The 17939-nt window shown below is 35.8% G+C and overlaps 1 protein-coding gene across 1 annotated transcript in view; it reads right to left on the bottom strand.

Moving 5' to 3' along the window:
* Positions 1-2836: 2836 nt before the first annotated feature.
* The window catches only part of LOC119147484 (sodium channel protein type 5 subunit alpha-like), a 43329-nt gene continuing 28226 nt past the window's right edge, over positions 2837-17939 (bottom strand). Inside the window, exons 16-23 of the mRNA XM_037386559.1 lie at positions 15185-15358; positions 13640-13777; positions 12440-12694; positions 11481-11534; positions 10422-10559; positions 8872-8976; positions 7226-7490; positions 2837-5932 (exon numbers count right to left, since the gene is read on the bottom strand). Coding sequence (XP_037242456.1) covers positions 4782-5932; positions 7226-7490; positions 8872-8976; positions 10422-10559; positions 11481-11534; positions 12440-12694; positions 13640-13777; positions 15185-15358 — 2280 coding nt within the window. The 3' untranslated portion in view covers positions 2837-4781. The remainder of the gene's footprint in view (positions 5933-7225; positions 7491-8871; positions 8977-10421; positions 10560-11480; positions 11535-12439; positions 12695-13639; positions 13778-15184; positions 15359-17939) is intronic.

Genomic DNA, 17939 nt, shown 5'->3' with positions numbered 1-17939 from the left:
GCCAGGAAAGCATAACAGATGTTCTTTTCAGCCTTCCTAGATTGCCAGTGACCCCTGAAGTGTGTATTCAATATACCAGATAGCTCTTTCTCATCCAAAGTTCATCTCTTCTCCCCATAAATTTCCATTCTCTTTTTCTGAACTACTATTTCATGTTCAAGGTTTCTTTTGCACCATCTTTTTCCAAACAGTCAACCTAACCTTTTAGTTGAACCATTTCTTGTTCTTCTAATCTCTCATTTCAGGCTATCCTACTCTTGCTAGAAGTGGATGACACTTAGAGATACCAAAGGGGAAGGATCATTACACCAGTATTTGGTTAGTTGTCACATTCTGTCATTTTTCTTACCTTTATCTTGCACCTGTGATGAGATACTGTGGTAAGTGAATTGGCTAATGGGATTACTGATGCTGCATTCTTATTTTCCTTATGTTTCTGTATCACTCTTGGTGCTGATAAAACACAAGGTGGGAAATGATTTGTTTATAATGTTACTAAAAAATATTAATAACTAAGAATTTGTGAATTCAGCTACTAAAACTGAAGACAGTTATCCAAACGTAGGAATAAATGAAGAAGCCATCTGATTTGCTCAGGTATGAGAAAAAAGAGAAGGGAGAGATGGTCGAATGTCAAATAGTTCTTCCTTCCACACCATTATCTACATGTAAGAGCGAGTTAGTTAACACACACGTAAGTTTTGGCTTGCACAGGCAGCCATTGCATGGGCTTCCACTGCACAGCCCTAGCAGACAGTAAGTTACACTGATGTTAAATGAGAAAAGGGAAGAAGGCTGAGAAACCACAGAGAAGGCTCACTGGCGTGAGACCTGCCCAAAACACAGTGATCCCACCTGCCAAGACAGCAATGTGCTTGCTGGATTAGGTCTCAGTGACTACAATATATCTGTTCAGTTCTCCAAGGTATCTCCAAGGCAGCTCCAAAGCAGAAGGGGATCAGTATCTGGAATGGTGCTACTGGTCAGCAGATACTCTGGGATAGGGTCTGTTCAGATGGAAGGCAGTCCATGATCTGGAGAGCAGAAGAGATGGGCAGCTCTGCACATGCCAGGCCCTTTTTATTGTTCAGCTCTGTGAAGCAACTGGCAGAACCTTTCCTTGGCTGGTGAGACAGAGAAATGCCAGAAAGTAAACTGATAAAGTCTGATGAAGCAAGTCTAAGTCAGACTTGCTATTAGCTGGTGGTAGTTAACAATAGTCTTTAAACACAATTCCTCCATCTTTGTAACTTTTTTCATAAATATTGAAAAAATTGGTCTAGGTTCAGTTTCACTATTTGATAGACCTCCATCACTTCTGGTCATAATCCTGACCCCTGCCGAAGATGCTGCAGTTGGGTGTGCTGTTCTTATGGGAACATTCACTCTAAATATGAGCTAGAAAAAAGTTATTTTGGTGTGTCTTCTTGCATAACATAAGTTGGAGGGATTTCTCAAGCTGAGACAGAATGTTTACCTCCCTGATGGCTTCGGGAAGTGACATTGCAGAGGACAGACTTGCCAAGCACAATAACCTTTGGTAGGTTTCAGGGAAAGATGTCATGATGATATTCTCTCTAGTACAATTCTTTTGGAATAAATTAAATACAGGGCATCTTGGAGTCCTGAAGAACACTATAGATAGCACAAACATTACAAGGTTAGCAGTAACTGAAGAGCTCCAGAAAGTAAAAGGACAGTTGCCACAAAACCTTTATGGAGCGTGTTGTCAGGGATATAGGGCTATCACAAAAGCAGGAGAAAACTCTTAATTATCAGCGGTCAGTTGCTAACTGTTTCTAACCAGGAAAGTGATAAATGGAAATATAATAATGGAGCTCTGCATCCCCACCAAGGAGGCAACCTTGCTATGTATCACACTGCTGGTCTGCAGGAATTCACTAGTAGCTTTACCTGCACAGTGTTTCCTAACTGGAGGGATCCAAAACGCCTTTGTTTTTGCTATTCTCTGATTTAAGTATCAAACTTCATAAACAGAAAGGAACATTCCTCCACTGTGTTCCAAGTATGCCTGACTGCTTTTCATGAAGTTCACACAAGCAGTTTTGCCTGGAGAAATTCACAGTTCCAGATATAAGAATGTCAAAACCTCCCACCTGTTCACTGCAATTAACTCATCACCACATACAGTCTTCTTCAAGAAACTCTGTGTTGCTTCAGCAGCTGAATTGGCTTTGGGGCAATCCTAGCACAAACAAGCTGGGTATAACCATTCTCCTTTCAACCCTGCGACAGCGTGCTAAGTCTCGTTTATTAATGCTGAAGCAATATTAAAAATCCATCCAGGCTTTTAAATTTGTACTGTGGTGAATTCAGGCTTTTGTATGTTTCTGAGGTAAAATAATCACTAAGGATGTGTTCATGCCAGGTATGATTTTGTCCAAAACTGCTGCCCCTACATGGGAATAAAGTAATAGAATCATAGAACCATCTAAGTTGGAAAAAACCCTTAAGATCATAGAGTCCAACCATCAACCTAACACCTTTCTGTTCACCTTTGAAGTAATTCTAATTATGGACCAGGGCGCAGCACCTTCTGTTGCACTCAAACAACATAATTTTAAATCTTAAACATCAGATTAATTAAAAAAAAAAATGGCATTTTGTTAGCTATTATTAGTGTTTAAAATTCATTCTTTCATCATTAAGATTCTCTCATTTCCCAAATATGGCTTTTGCAGTCTTTCCTCATTTTCCAACATGCAAGAACAAAGCACTTTTACCTCTTTCCTTGCAAACATTTCCTGCTACAGTGCTATAGAGAAATGCTTGAAACTACCCCTCTGGAAGATCCAAGCACACAGGAGAACATAGGTGGGTTTTCCACATTTATTAATTCCATCAATCTGTCACATGTAAAAATCAGAACAGCCAGCGAACACACGCCTGCTGAGGACTGCGGCCAGCTGGAGAGGCCAGGACAGAAAAAGAAGCGAGTTATGATGTTATTTTCTACGTTATTTACAATTAATGTAATACCTCCATGCTGAAGTGTACAAGTTTGACGTGTTTCACTTGACTGGCCATATTCTAAAATGCAGTAAATGCTGCCATCTAATGGTGTCTGATTATTGAACAAAAGCCCTCGGCTCATTCCAGCTTACACCGAACAAAAGAAATAGTTTCACCTCAAAAGCATCACTCTGCAGGGCAGGGCACAAGCAAGCCAGGCGGGACAGAAGCAGATCTCAAGCTGATCCACCAAGTACCTCTGCATCCCGCTTCCCAGTGCTGCTGGCACCAGGGGCAGGTTTCTGAGTTATCCTCGTCAACTTTTTTCTGAACAGAAGCTGGTTCTGGAAGCAATGAAGCTAGTTCAAACCATACTGTATCCAAACTCATTAACTCGTGGCTTCCATGTGCCTTGATTTCTGCTAAAAGTAGCTTAGATTTGACTGTATCTGTCATATTTTAATAGTATTTAACACAGGGAATGACAGTAAAAATGAATTACCTTATTGTCCCTACTACTCCTGGCCTGAAAATGATTCCCTGTAAGAAGTAAAATATTTTTGGTTTTCTTGTGCTAATAGGTAGCTATTTTTGGAAAATTACATTACTGTGGTTCTACCCCTGAAGATACCTCTTACAAAACAGACAAAAATGTGTTAAGCAGATGAACTCTACTGAAGAATCTGAGACTGAAGATACCTCTTACAAAACAGACAAAAATGTGTTAAGCAGATGAACGCTTTATTGAAGAATCTGAGACTGAAGATACCTCTTACAAAACAGACAAAAATGTGTTAAGCAGATGAACTCTTTATTGAAAAGTCTAAAATAGTCCTAGTTCATTAGTAGTTCTGAGGCTACAACATCTGACCAATCTAAGCTGCAAAAAAACCCAGCAAAAGCAATATTAATACACATTGTTCATACAAGGGTTTTTTTTCACAACCTATGAAATAAATACTTACTCTAACTTTAATAAAGATAGCCTTGTAAGATATACCATGAACTCCTTTTCATATTACTAAGTAATAATTTCTCTGACATTTAGATGAAGTATAGTGATGAAATTCTATGTACAATAATTCTTAACATTTTCTGGAAAGAATACCTCTTGTGTAACATCCCTTCATATCAGTAACTATTAGTATCACAATTTTCATACACTGAATGATACAAAGAGCAATTTATACACAACTTTCCAGCACAGACACCTGATGATATGTTAAAACCATGTAGGTGCAAGTGTAAAGACATCTCAAAAATCCATAAGCATAAACAAACCCATCCAAAGGCACTAAGAGGAAGGTGGTCCCAAACAACATAGAAATTAGTGGCTGATTATACTCACAAATTTTGAGTGAGCTCTTTTACAGAAAATGCAGTAATTATTTAATTTTGCTACAATAACCAATTTTTCAAACTAGCCTTTATCTCTAAAGAGATATACATTGTTCTACAGCTTTGTGTGCTTGTAAATCATATTACAGTTACAACAACCTTGTACAGATTTCTTCTGTAAACACAGAAATACTAAGTGATACAAAAAATGACAGATGTAAAAATTAACTCCCCTACTCCAGTAGCTGAGGAAAATAAAATCCACGGTTTGATTTTCCTTTAAGATTTATGACATAGTTGTTCAAATCTTAATTGTTCTAAGGAGTATTTGCAAAACTGAACGACCAGAATACTGAAAGGCTCCCATCATTATTCTAATTTAGAGCATTATGCTCTGGGATCAAAATATTTTGTCCATCTGAAAACAACCGATATTGATTTAATCAAAAATGCTGCAGATTGGGGCAACATTATGTATCCGCTTTATTGCTACCTGTTTCAGCAATGCCATCATAAAATAAAGGGAGAGATATGGAAGAGGTAGTTCGTGATTTATCCAGCTTCCTACCATTATTATCATTAAGCATTGATGCAATAAGACTTTCCTTCTCACGTGTTTCTTCTTCAAAGACAGCACTGTTATAATGTTTATGACGGTGTAAGAAAGATTTATTTTTAAAAGAACGCTGCATTAAATACCTCCTGAAAGCCCTTTGAATAACAAGAGCCGATACCTCCTCCTGTTTTCTTTTAAGGGTAGTAGTAATTGGCTTGTAAGAAATGTTAGATGAATTGGCAGCTATAAATTTTTCTTCCATGTGTAATTCAAGACCATCCAAATTTCCAGATTCTCCCAAGACCCTTTTAGTGAAAGCAAGCAAGATATCCAAGCAGTGGATCTTATCTCCAGTAACTATAGGGATGTCCAGAGATATAAGCTGAATTTTATTAGGCTTTGGAATGCGTAAGGGTTCTGCCAGAGCATCTGCAAAGTCTGAAAGAGCAGAATATTCAATAAACTGTGTTGCCTCAGGATCAAATTTTCCCCAGGTCTCATAAAACATATCAAAGTCATCCTCACAAAGAGGATCTGTGCTTTCTTCAGTGGCAACACTGAAGTTCTCTAAAATGACAGCTATGTACATATTTACAACAATGAGAAATGATATAATGACATAGCTTACAAAAAATATAATACCAACCCCCTTATTTGTGCAATTTTCTTTCTGTTCAGCTGTTAAATTTAAGTTGGGAGCACATGAATTAGATCCTTTTAACATAGGGAGCAGGAGACCATCCCAGCCAGCTGACGTTGTAATTTGGAAGAGACAGAGAATGCTACTATCGAAGGTTTGAAAGTTGAAAAGGTTATCAATCCCACCTTCCCAGCCAACACAGGCAAAGTTTGTCATGCCCACGATGGCATAAATGAACATAACCAGAAAAAGCAAAAGACCAATGTTGAACAGTGCAGGAAGAGACATCAGTAATGCAAAAAGAAGAGTTCGAATTCCTCTAGCTTTTCGAATTAATCTCAGGATTCGGCCAATTCGCACCAAACGAAAAATTCTCAAAAGTGTAGGAGAGAACATGGCTTGAAAGCCTTCAGAAAGTCCAATACCTTTGAAATGAAAAAGAAAACAAAATGTTGTCAAGTGAAATTCCCTATTTGTGTCCCTTTTGTTACATTCTATGCTTTAGGTGTTGAAAGTAACATTGATCATATTACATCATTTTCAACAAAAACATTACCATTAATTACTTACAAAAGAGCTTACGCAAAGAAAGATAAATTGTAATAACTTTATAAAGAGGTATCACAAATATGTGTGGTTTGGAAATTGCATTCTCCCAGATTTCTCAAATTCAGGGGGTGAAATTACGCATTGCTAAGTAGTTAAAAAATCCTTTTAAATCCATTCAGCTCCTGTGCTGGAAGCTATGGGGCTTGCCTCCTAGCTGCTGTCTGAACACTGGTTCTCCTGCAGGCCTAAGCCACCTGCTAAGTGTGAGATTTTCATTAATGCTTGGTACTTGAATGAGATCAGAGAAGAGCAAGAAGAAAATAAAGGAAAACTGTCTTTCAGTACTCATCCTCCATTGCACCTCCTTCTATGATCTTACTATCAGAGTAATGTAAATTATTACAAACAGAAGGCTTAAGAAGTCAGCATTTTCCTGGGTTGCATGGGATAGCAAAGGGGATGAAGCAGAGAACTCAGATCAGTTTTTCTTTATTCTATGATATAAACTGAGCCTGAGTAGGAAGCACAGACTTAATAAGCTGTACAAGAAATTCAAGCTATATGTGACCCTTTGCAGAGGAAACGATAAGCAACTAGTCTCATTTGAAAAGCAAAACAAAACCAAGCCAGTTTTAATAAGACTTTTCACTGTCACAAATGGTGACCCAGAATTAGAATGGTGCTGAGCAATCAAATTTTTCCTTAGCTTTCTAAATCAGCCCTCGGGATCTGCCTTCTTAAAAGAAATTCCTGGAAAATGAAATAAATCTTTCTCATTTTTCATATAAATGTTTTTTTAAACTGAATTGACTTTTACTGTGAAAACAACACTTAATGTGATTACATGTAAATTGAAAGCATAAAAACATTAAGAAAAGAGTTTAAGTACAATAACTTAGAAAAGATGTTACTGCATTAAATTCCTATTCTGTTAATTACTCAATAAAAACTCATACTTTAAAAAACAATTGAAAACTATCCATTTTAGTACTCTGCAAAGACATAAGGGAAAACAAAAATACATCTAAGGAATCACTTAGCATATGGTTTGAATAAGTGCAATGGATCTGGAATTTATTTATCAGCTATATGTAAGTGGTTACTTCATACTGCAATTTGGTTTTGTATTGGTAAAACACATTACCTATCTAATAACAACTGATACTTACTAACTAGTGAAAGGACCACAACAGCTAAATCAAATATGTTCCAGGCGCTGGTGAAGAAGTAATGTCTTAAGGCTAGTATTTTTATGACACATTCCCCAGTAAACACCACCACAAAAAAGAAGTTGATTTTTTTAAGAACATCCTTGATGTTATTCTCATTATTTTCTGCCATCATAACGACCATATTTAGACAGATGAGAGTCACAATGGTAATGTCAAATGCTTTGTGCGATATTATATCAAACAGTAATCCTTGGAACATGTTCTGTGGAGAGAAAGAGAAGAACTGCTTAATGTGAAAAGGAATAAGGCCTAAAAACCTTAAGATCCACCTGAGAAGAGTCTCAGGTCTGTAAAAGCCCCGTTCTGCCTTGCAAAATTGCTCAGCTTGGGAGGAAACACAGCGTGTAGTGCTGAATCGCCTGTTCTTGCTCACTGTACGCAGGCCTAAGCCATTGTTGGAAACTGCTGTACCAGGTACTAGAAATCATAAATCAGGTAAAGTTAGACACACCAATAGAAGAAAATGGTAACAAGCCAAGATTTATATAAAAGATCCTGGCAGGGTCACTTATAAAAGAAAGTTGAAAGGTTCAACTCTGAGGAAGGCTACCTGAGCGGGGCCGAAGGCCGGAATGACCCCCTCAAAACTGATGCCAAGAGAGGATTCTGCTTAGACTCCGCCTATCATTAATATGCAATGTGATGTTGTAATTACATGCATAATGTATGAAGAGATGTTGCAATCACATATGTCAAATGTATAAATTAGCCTGTTTCGCACCTGTGCTTCAGAGCGAGTTTCTGTGGTGCAAACCACCTCCTCCCCTGCGCAGATAATAAATAGCTTGCTGCTAAAAGTACTCAAAGTCTCTTAGCAGTTTTCCTCATTCCAAGGTTTTTTGGCATCAAATGCTACTGTGAAGATCCAGGCTACATTCAAATATTAATCAGTAATTTGTGCTTAGAAAGAGAATTTAAGGGAATATAACTTTAACAATAAGCTTCTAGAAGCACTTTTAGGTGTTTTGTTTAGACCTTCAAAGAAAACAGTATTTTGCTAAGTATTTTCAGGTATCATGCAACCACATTTCCTTAGAGAAAATACAGCAGGAAAACGTTCAGAATACATTGTGATTTCTCTTTTAATAGAAATACTTATTCTAATTAAAATGTCATAAGCAAGGAAAATTCTGAATAGTTACTATGTGAAGCCAGGCCTGGAATTAAATTTAAGAAACTATAAGAAATAAAGCATAAGATTATTTAAAAGTAACAGCTATGGGGCATACACTACTCACTATTCCTTCTCACCTGCAAAAATCCAATCTAGTTGCAGGAGCAGTAGCATGCAACTAAAGCAACCAAGGTCATGGTATGAATATCAAATACTTAATATGAACCTTTATAAATAGATTGTACATTTGAATAGGTGATAAATAGGCTGTAAATTTCCTTAATTAATACCTACAAAGAAAGACTGCATCAGATTAAATTAAGAAATGGAGAGGAAAATGTAAATACTATATTGAATGAGGAAGATGATGGGCTCTAAAGTGAAGTTTATTCCAGATGCCTGGCTACTAAGTTTAAATACAGTCACCACCTTTATATCTTCTATCATATTCTACTTCAGATGGTCCTACCAATGGTCTTGGGATGGGTTTCTGAGGTTTCTTGGATCCAAGTTTTTTTAGGGCATTATAATACTTTTTCTGTTCCTCAGTCAAAAACAGATCTCTTCCACCTAAGTAAACGGAAAGAATACTGTTGATCAGCTGAAGTTTATGCACTCAACTATATAAACAGCAGCAAATTTATGCAAAAAAACAGTAACAACTGTCACAAGAGGCATCTCAGAGAGCACAGAGACCAAATGTCTTCACCATTTCTCCTTTTCCCCTTGTTCTTTGACAAGAAGTACTGCAAAAAGTTGATTAGGATTTGATCATGAAAGTCTAGTCTCGACAGTGCTCCCAAGTCACTTTCCTCAGATGGGAGGGCCTTCCTGAAATTTTATAAATTTCTTTCATATTTTTAAAATGGCATAAGACTCATCAACAAGTAAAATACTTCCCATTTATATTTTTGGGAAAGGTAGAAACAGAAGTATATTGCTGGGCTAGCAAGTAAAGAGAGGGTTATGAACAAGCATTTTGGGACCAAATTCTGTGGGGGGTTCCTGATACTGAATTTCTGGTGCTCATCTGATTACCATCTACACCACCTGTACTACTTAGCAATCACTTTGAATCTGAGAATTCAGGAGAGCCACTCATCATAAAAGCATTGAATGATTAGCATTTTGTACAAGAAACATGTAAAACAATACTCAGTACAGCATCTGCACTTTGAATCACTCTGGTAAAAAAAAAACTTTGAAAAATCAGTTTAATTTTACTATATGGAATCTCCGTGAAAATCCCCAAAAAGCAGCAAAGAAATGAAAATGAAAAAAAATGCCCACTGACAGCATGGACTAAGAAAAAAGTGTTACGTCCACATAAACTTCTAGCAAATGTTCAGGCTCATAAGCTACTTAGCCAGTGTTTCTTCTGTCTGTTGGGATTATTATAACTGGGACTTTGTTATAAAAGGAAATTATTATAGTGAAGTTGGACCATTGTTCCTCAGCTCTTACATATCCTTTCTCTGTTCATATGTAGAGGGCAGAAGAATTTCTCGTGGGCCTTATTGCCATCTATCACCACCAAGGGCAGTAATTCTTTGACACTTGGTGTATAAATCAGCTTACAGAAATAATAAATGGCTCCTGTAGAGATTCTGTCTTCCAAATATGAACCCTGAAGTTGTAATCCTCCTGTAGTTTACTCTGAGCAAAAAGGGTTATTCTATTCTCCAGAGAAAATCTTCAAAGGAGAAGCAAAGAATTTCACTCTCCTGTAGAAAAGTCAATGTAACTTTTTTTGGCTTCTCTTTTCTAAAACTACCCACTCTTTCCTCCTTGTCCTCCTACTTAGAAAAAATCAGAATTTGGTACGAAAATAGAATGTACAGATAAATTACTAAAAGCTTTGAGAAGGGGACTCCTGTTTTCAAAACTTGGTATCTATTATTTTAAATTTCTCCAGTCAAATAGTTCCCTGAAAATATTAGACATGCAGACGTCAAACTAACATTCACTTAATCAAATCTGGATTATGAGAGACTCTGAATTAGCTCATGTAATACTTATCTTTTTCCTTTGTTGATTAAAATTGCTGATAACCACTCCAATGAAAAGGTTCAGCATGAAGAAAGATCCAAAAATAATGAAAATAACAAAATACATATACATGGCTAAGAATGCTTCAAACTTTGGCTGTTCGTCTATCTGTTAAAAAAAATCAAAACAGAAAAATCAGATAATCACAGCTTTATCATTTCCAGTTTACAGGAACAAATCCTTTTATTGCCAGGAGGGATAAATTATTCCTACCTATTTAAACCTTTATTTAGATGTACAAGTAGAACAATTGTCTTGTTCTGTTTTGTTATTGTTTGTAAAGATAATTACAACGATATTTAGCTAAATCCAGCTCTAGTAAATTCTTCAGTCATAGATAAACAGATCAATCAGAAGTGATGCTGTGAACGCCTAGATTAGAAAAACAGCTGAGACTAAACATAATGGTGAACTGCCATCCCTTCAAATTCCAGCCAAGAAGCAGTTTTAAAAATCCAGCTCACTACAATCAGCCCTACAAGGAACAATTTTAATTAGCAGTTATTTCACTACATTCAAAAGCACAGCACTTGAATGAATAAGGAAAACACAAATTAAATTAAACATAGAAAAGTTAAAACACACTCTACTACTGAGAGAATACGAAACAGCACATGGAAATGGGGAAGAAATAGTAAGGATGTCAAATTCAGGGAAGAAAACCTCCAGAAATAACTGATAGAGATGCATGCCATTTTAATGCTACTATACACACTTCAGAGGCATAGTCCCTCCAAGACCTTCTGAACTCTGTCGCCAAAACAGACTTGTCCAAAACTTGCAACTCCTTGCCCTCTGCATTCTTGAAATAGGTTTTTGTCTGGTGTCACTCTATTTTGACCAGTTTTCTTTTGTCTAAGTACCAGATATTTGGCACTCCAAGGATTATTGTTTTACTGCGTAGTATGATGCACTCATCCAGTTATATTTCTGACTTGATATTGCAGACAAAGCTGAAAAATGCATTGTGTGGATAGAAAAGGAAAGAAGCAAAGGGAAAAGAACTAAAATCTCACTTTAGCAACACACCTTACGTGAATCCACTGCTGCATACATAATGTCCATCCAACCTTTAAAAGTTGCCTGAAAGAAATGCATTATTAAGGTTATTCTCACTAAAATAAAATTTTTACAAATTAGGTAGAGTAATATAAATGAGATAAGAGTTGTGGAAAAGTGAGCAGTGTGCTATGAAAAAATGTGCATCACTTCTAAATATCTGCTTGGAAGTATGATTCACTGGAGTTTAGTAAAGGGAAAAAAAAGTATTTCCTGAAAAGAAAAACTTGCCATGAATCCTGTGAAATGTCTTTTAATGTTAATTCTTGTTAACTTTAAATTTGTGTAAATTCTCTGCTTTTTGAAAAAGCAGTAAATGTTTCAGCTTAAATAGTATATATATCCTAAAAGGATAAAAACAATTTCTAAGAAAACAGCAGATGATTCCTTCCTGCAACATTTAGCAACTCTGCAGAATCATAGGACACTTTGGTGGATACGGGCAAAGAACTTTATCTACAAAAGATACAAGGATAACAGCCACTTTAAAAAATGCCTTTAGGCATCTCTTTAGGGAGATCAATAAATTAGCATCCCAATATTTTATGACTTAAACAATAGAAGAAAATATAGCAATATAAATAAACTGCATTATACTTTTTCTTTCTCATCCACTCTTCACTTTTACTAAAGAAAATGAGAATAACTTTAAATGTGGTAACATGCTGACTGTTTCAGGCTCCATATGTTAATCAAAATTGAAACAAAATTGAAGAGCCATGAAACACAGTGCCTAATTTTAATACAAGGTTGCATATGGTAGAATGTCCTTTAGGAAGAACTGAGCACCTTATAGATAAGAAAAATATTTATGGAAGCTAAAAAATCCCTAATTTCAGTGAAATACACAGAAGCATAGTAGTATCCCATGATTGGGCTGCTCAACACATTTCTTTGAAGAAAACTGAGTACGTTTTTAAAGAACTTACCACTTGGAGAAGAGCCAAGTATCCCATCCCAACATTATCAAAGTTTATATCACTATTTGTCCATGTTCCATTATAGAAAGTACAATTATCTCTGTTTTCAATTAGACTGATATTTCCTTTCTTGAGTATGCATTTTGAAAATTTTTTTCCAAGAAATTTTACTCCTGCAATGTTAAATAGGAGCCAGAAGACAACACAGACGAGTAAAACGTTCAAGATTGAGGGGATAGCTCCCAAGAGTGCATTCACAACAACCTTAAATAAAATGAAGGAAAAGAAAGAATTATTCACGTTCAATAGGACACCTTCCCAGAAAACCACTTATTTTTTTCTTCTTCTGTAGGTATTGCAGATTCTCATCCATATAAAAACTAGCAGATGACAAATGTAAAGCCAGCCTTCAGCTCAACATCAAACTTGTCTTAACATGTAATTCTGTGGGATCTATCTTGCCTTTTTGAGGAAGGAAGTAAAAGAGATTGTAACCAGAATTATCCTTGGGTAAAAGAAATACATAAGATTATTAGTCTGTAGTAGCTATGAGATCTAAAAATCAGGTATAGGGGAATGGGTTATATCATCTGCATTTACTACAATATCATAAATAACTCTCTTTTTATCTTGGAGGTGTTTTGTAAGAGAACAAGAGTTTGCTCTCCACAACAAAATGAACATCACCCAATAACCACTGGCAACTGACTGCACACAGCACACATAACTATATATATATATCTTCTTTTCTATTGACAAGTAATTAAAAATTGTTCCTTTTTTCCCAAGAAAATTAATTTTTGTTCAGAAGAATTTGCCAAATATTGCTGGATGAAATTTTTCCATGTCTAAGATAAACGAAAGAATGGGTTTCAGAAAAATATAAGTCTAAAAAAATTCTTGCTTAGTTTATTCTGCAAATTGCACTGAAAATGGAAACATGGAGAAATATTCTGGCGTTCACATTAATATATGTAATAATTAATTGTGGTAGCACATTATAATTCCATTTCCTTATTTCACTTGTATTTATAAATTTCTGTGAAAGTGTTAGGTATTCTTTCAAAATAACAACCATAATATGTAAGTTGGCAATCGGAACCATCTTAATGCCATCATGTCCCAAAATAGAGATTCAAGTTGAAATTGTTGCAAGAGCTTCAAACGCAGTTATTACAAAACACACACACACACACCCAAGATCCTTACCTTTATCCCTTCAAATCTTGACAAAGCTCGTAGTGGCCTTAATGCTCTAAGAGTCCTGAGAGATTTCAGGGCACTCCCAGAGGAACAAGGTGATGTGTCTTGGGAAACACTAGTTAGTCCCCAGGAAACAAATGACAGCTGTGTTCATTGAATTGAAACCAAGATCATTACAGGGTATACAAAAATGTATTTTATTTGTGTCAGTAGATAATCATAGGCTGAATGTTACAGCATCATTGACCATTAAGTCAAATGAGGAAAATATGCATTCAAAGTTATTGTAATATAATTTTACTTCATTGCCTTCTAATATTTTAAAAACAATGGAATTATTTCATTCTAATTTGAAACTTTTTTTTATTTTTTCTAAAAAACAGTTCACATATTTTTTTTTAATGCTAGTATAACAACCAAATTGGTAAGTATAGTAATTTTGTGCACTACAGGCCAGAAAGGGTTATTCAAATAAAATATTCCCATTTTCTGCACAGTTATTCTCAGAAGTGTATACAGTAATTCCATTAATTTCATATCATACCTTAAGATGGTGATGTGGAAACAAAATATATTTTTAAAAGATATCCAGTCTTCACTTTAAATTTTCATGAGAGAAAATGAATTGAAAACATCACAAAATTGTTTCAATAATTAGGGTGCTTTCTAACAATTCATGATTTCCATTTTTCTTCCTATTGCCTCTTCCTTCCTATTTGAGTTTGTTGCCTCATTGTCTAGCTGTTGGATATTTTCATGGTTTTCCTCAGTTTTGGATGGCATCACTATTAATATTACACAACTGTAAATGCTGAAGTCATGCTATACATTCATTGTAAATAGTGATGATATTAGATTTTTCTGTTGACATTTCCTAGTACTCCTCCACCTTCAGTGTTAAACTATTCAGAGGCTATCAAATAGCTACTTTGACATTACTGGAAGTCAGCTGTTTAGATGTCCTTATTTCAAAATAATTTCAAAAAAAAAAAGGACAAAATAATTTCAGTATCTTACCAGTGTATTGATTACAATCAAAAATATTCCATTTTTATATGGCAAGATTATATTATTTAACTTAGTCTGAACTGAACACTGCACTTCCTCCATCTCACTATGGATGATTTCATCATTTCTCTTTATAGATATGTAAAGCATTGCTAGGATTTCTTGGTTGTAAGGCCAAACATATTTTCCTACGTCTTTAACTCTATAGTAAACCATTTTTTCAACAATACCTTTCAATTACTTTACCGTCTAAATTTCTTCTCCTTTAAGGAAGCAACTCTACTTTTTTCTGTTTCTAAATGTCAGAGCTGCCAGCAGCTTCACAGTTTTCTACCGGCTTAATTAATTTATTTTATTTTTATTTCTGATCACTAATTGCACTCTCTTTCTGCACTTGAAAAGGTTTTTATAACCAACATTCTCCTCAGTGACAGTGCTACCTTGTTGAAACTTGTGTTTATTCACCATCAGATTTTACATGTAGCTCTCTATACAGAGCATATCAAAATTCAAAATGTAAGACAAGCTGAATACAATACTTACACATACAATGATGAAGTCAAGCCAACACCAGGCATTTGTGAAATAACTGTGCCAACCATAAGCTATCCATTTCAGAAGCATCTCCATAAAAAAAACATAGGTAAATATTTTATCAGCATACTCTAGGAGCTTTTTCACTGTTTTTCTCTCCTGCAGGTGAATATCTTCAAATGCCTGGAATTTCAAAATTTGGTTTTAAAACAGTTCAGTAGTTTTTACAGATTTTTTTTTTAATTGCACAATAGTACACAGTTTGGCTTATTATAGCCATTTCATATTAAATCATGGGCAACCACCACTTAATTTTATACTTGGGCGTAAAAAATTAAACTGTAAAATAAGTACAATCTCATTTTCAGGTTGGTTGAAAAATCACATACTTCCAGTTCTTTATGCTCAACACTTCTTCAAAAAAATATCTGATGAGGGTCAATTCTGGCTATTAAACATCCTGTCTTCCCAAGTTAGTGGATAATTTTGAAGTTGTTCGTCTAAAATCCTTCATAATAAAGCTTGAATTAAACACATTAACCACTGTCTTTCAGACTTAGACCTTCCAAATGATTCATCTTTAGTCAGCCTGCAGGCTTTTGTAATACAGATATGAAAAAAATATGACTAATACCTTATCTGGAACTGTTAATTCCTGGAATTTCACATTTTTTTCACCTAAATCTCGACACTACTTTGATGTCAGTAAGGGTTTAGGAACACGTTTTATTGATTGCTGTATTTCATGCCATTGTTCACTACTGTTTAATATAGCTGCCGCTTCGCTAACCTATTTTAAGTTTTTGATATTGCCTACCTGTTCCCAATTCCTTTTAACATCTTACATCATTTCCTCATCAAGCCTCTGGCAATGTCTTGATTCTTGCTTTCATCCATTCCTCCTCTACCTTATAGCTCCATCTCAACTTCTTTTCTCTTTTGTGCCAACATTTCTAATGATCTATCCATCCATTTTCACTACCACTGTTTCCCCCAACAAATCCGGGCTTATTACTTAAAATCTTTTATTTATGTAGTTATATCAGAACTCATCCTGTACCATAGCTTCGCCCAGACCTTATGATTCCTACATGTAAATTACTCAGTCTCCTCTTGTCTCCTTCTCTTTCACGCTGTCCCAAGAGCTCAGTGTGCCTCTAGCGCACGTCAGGGCATTTAACAACTTCTCTTTCTCTTACCCTCATTCAAATTCATGTCCCCTTCTCTGACATTGCCTCTGCAGCTGCTAACTTTCTGTCTATCTTGCCATGAGTAAAAAAGTTGAAATGAGAAGTTGAAGGGTCTGCCCTCTCAAAAGGAATACACTATCTCACATCCTTGATATGATGGAACACAAATATCTTTGTTTTATAGAGAAAATGAAGGGTAGAGAGATCAATTCATTTTCCCAAAGGAACATGGCTGTAGTCTGTGACAAAGGTCAGGAACCAAACAGAGTCTGTCAAAACTTTAATCCATATCCAGTTCCAATCTCCATCAGCTCTTCACTTAACAGCTCCTTACCTGACTGTGGAATCTCTTATCCTTCTATTTTTGTTTAATAAATTCATTAACAGTCAACACTCCCTAAAGAAATAGCAGGCTGTGTTACAGGGGAGACTGACACAGGTGGTCCACAGACCTCTGGTTCAAGGGAGCATGGTAGCAAAGACTGCTCAATGGTTTTGCAAGGATTAGTTCAAATACAGTGGGCCTTAATAGTTGTAAGTTATCACCAGTCACATTAAATCATTATGTATCTCTTGCAGAAACACCTGGGTGACTCTGCTATGTATCTCCAGTGCTCTGGGAGACACTGGTTATTTCGTCATTACAGCAGACCTGATTTGCTCCCCTGTATTTACGACATGCTGATAATAATAAACCAGCCTAAAAGGCCATAGATAAAGGGGGAGCTGGAGCACAACCAAGTGCTTAGCTCAAATGAGACCTGAAACAATAAACTCCTGTAAAATCATTGCTGTGTTTCTGCTTTATATTCTCACTGAAAAAAACACAAGGCAGAGATGCATCTATGTATAGTTACCAACATCTGGTAAGAGTTACGCATTCCTGCTCTGCAGCATAAGAAAGCAGTAATACTATTCCTGGAGCTAAGTGGTCTTTGAAGCGGCAGTCATTCAGTTGTGCTACAATTAGGAGAAATGTCTACAGTGCAGGGCTGTCACTGTCCACAGGACAAGTAATTTGACTATGGGTAACTGAGAACTCCGGTCATTCATGTACATAAACCTATTTACCATTTCCTACCTTTTTTCTGAGCAAGTTTAATAATTAGCATCGTCTTTTTCACAGTTTAACCTTGGCTTCCTTGATTTCCATCTACTATTCAAATCACCCATTCATTAGCAGTGATGCTCTTCCAAATTTCTAACCATTAATTCTTCCTTTTCTCTGAGCACTGAGCACTTACCACATATTTTTCCGTGTATTATATGATAACCATCTCATTTAATATACTTCAAAGCCATGGACATGCCTGATGGTATTGTAACCCTTCATTCCAGCTGATTCAGAAAATTCTGTATCAGCAAATAACTTTATAAACAAACAGAAAATGGGCAAGCCCCTTTTTGCAAGAGGACAATAGTATCTTTGAAATCTGAAAGTTTTCAATGAAAGTTCTGACCACTGCAATACATCTTCGATGAAAAGAAATCATTATTGTTCTGTTATCTTGCATCTGGATACCAACCAGTTTTGTGTTCAACTCAGCCAGATCCTACAGTACATTAAATAATAA

Source organism: Falco rusticolus, chromosome 4, assembly GCF_015220075.1.
Source record: "Falco rusticolus isolate bFalRus1 chromosome 4, bFalRus1.pri, whole genome shotgun sequence".
In the NCBI taxonomy this organism is placed as follows: Eukaryota; Metazoa; Chordata; class Aves; order Falconiformes; family Falconidae; genus Falco; species Falco rusticolus.
The sequence above is the reverse complement of the archived record's forward strand: the minus strand, read 5'-3'. Positions and strand labels throughout refer to the sequence as shown.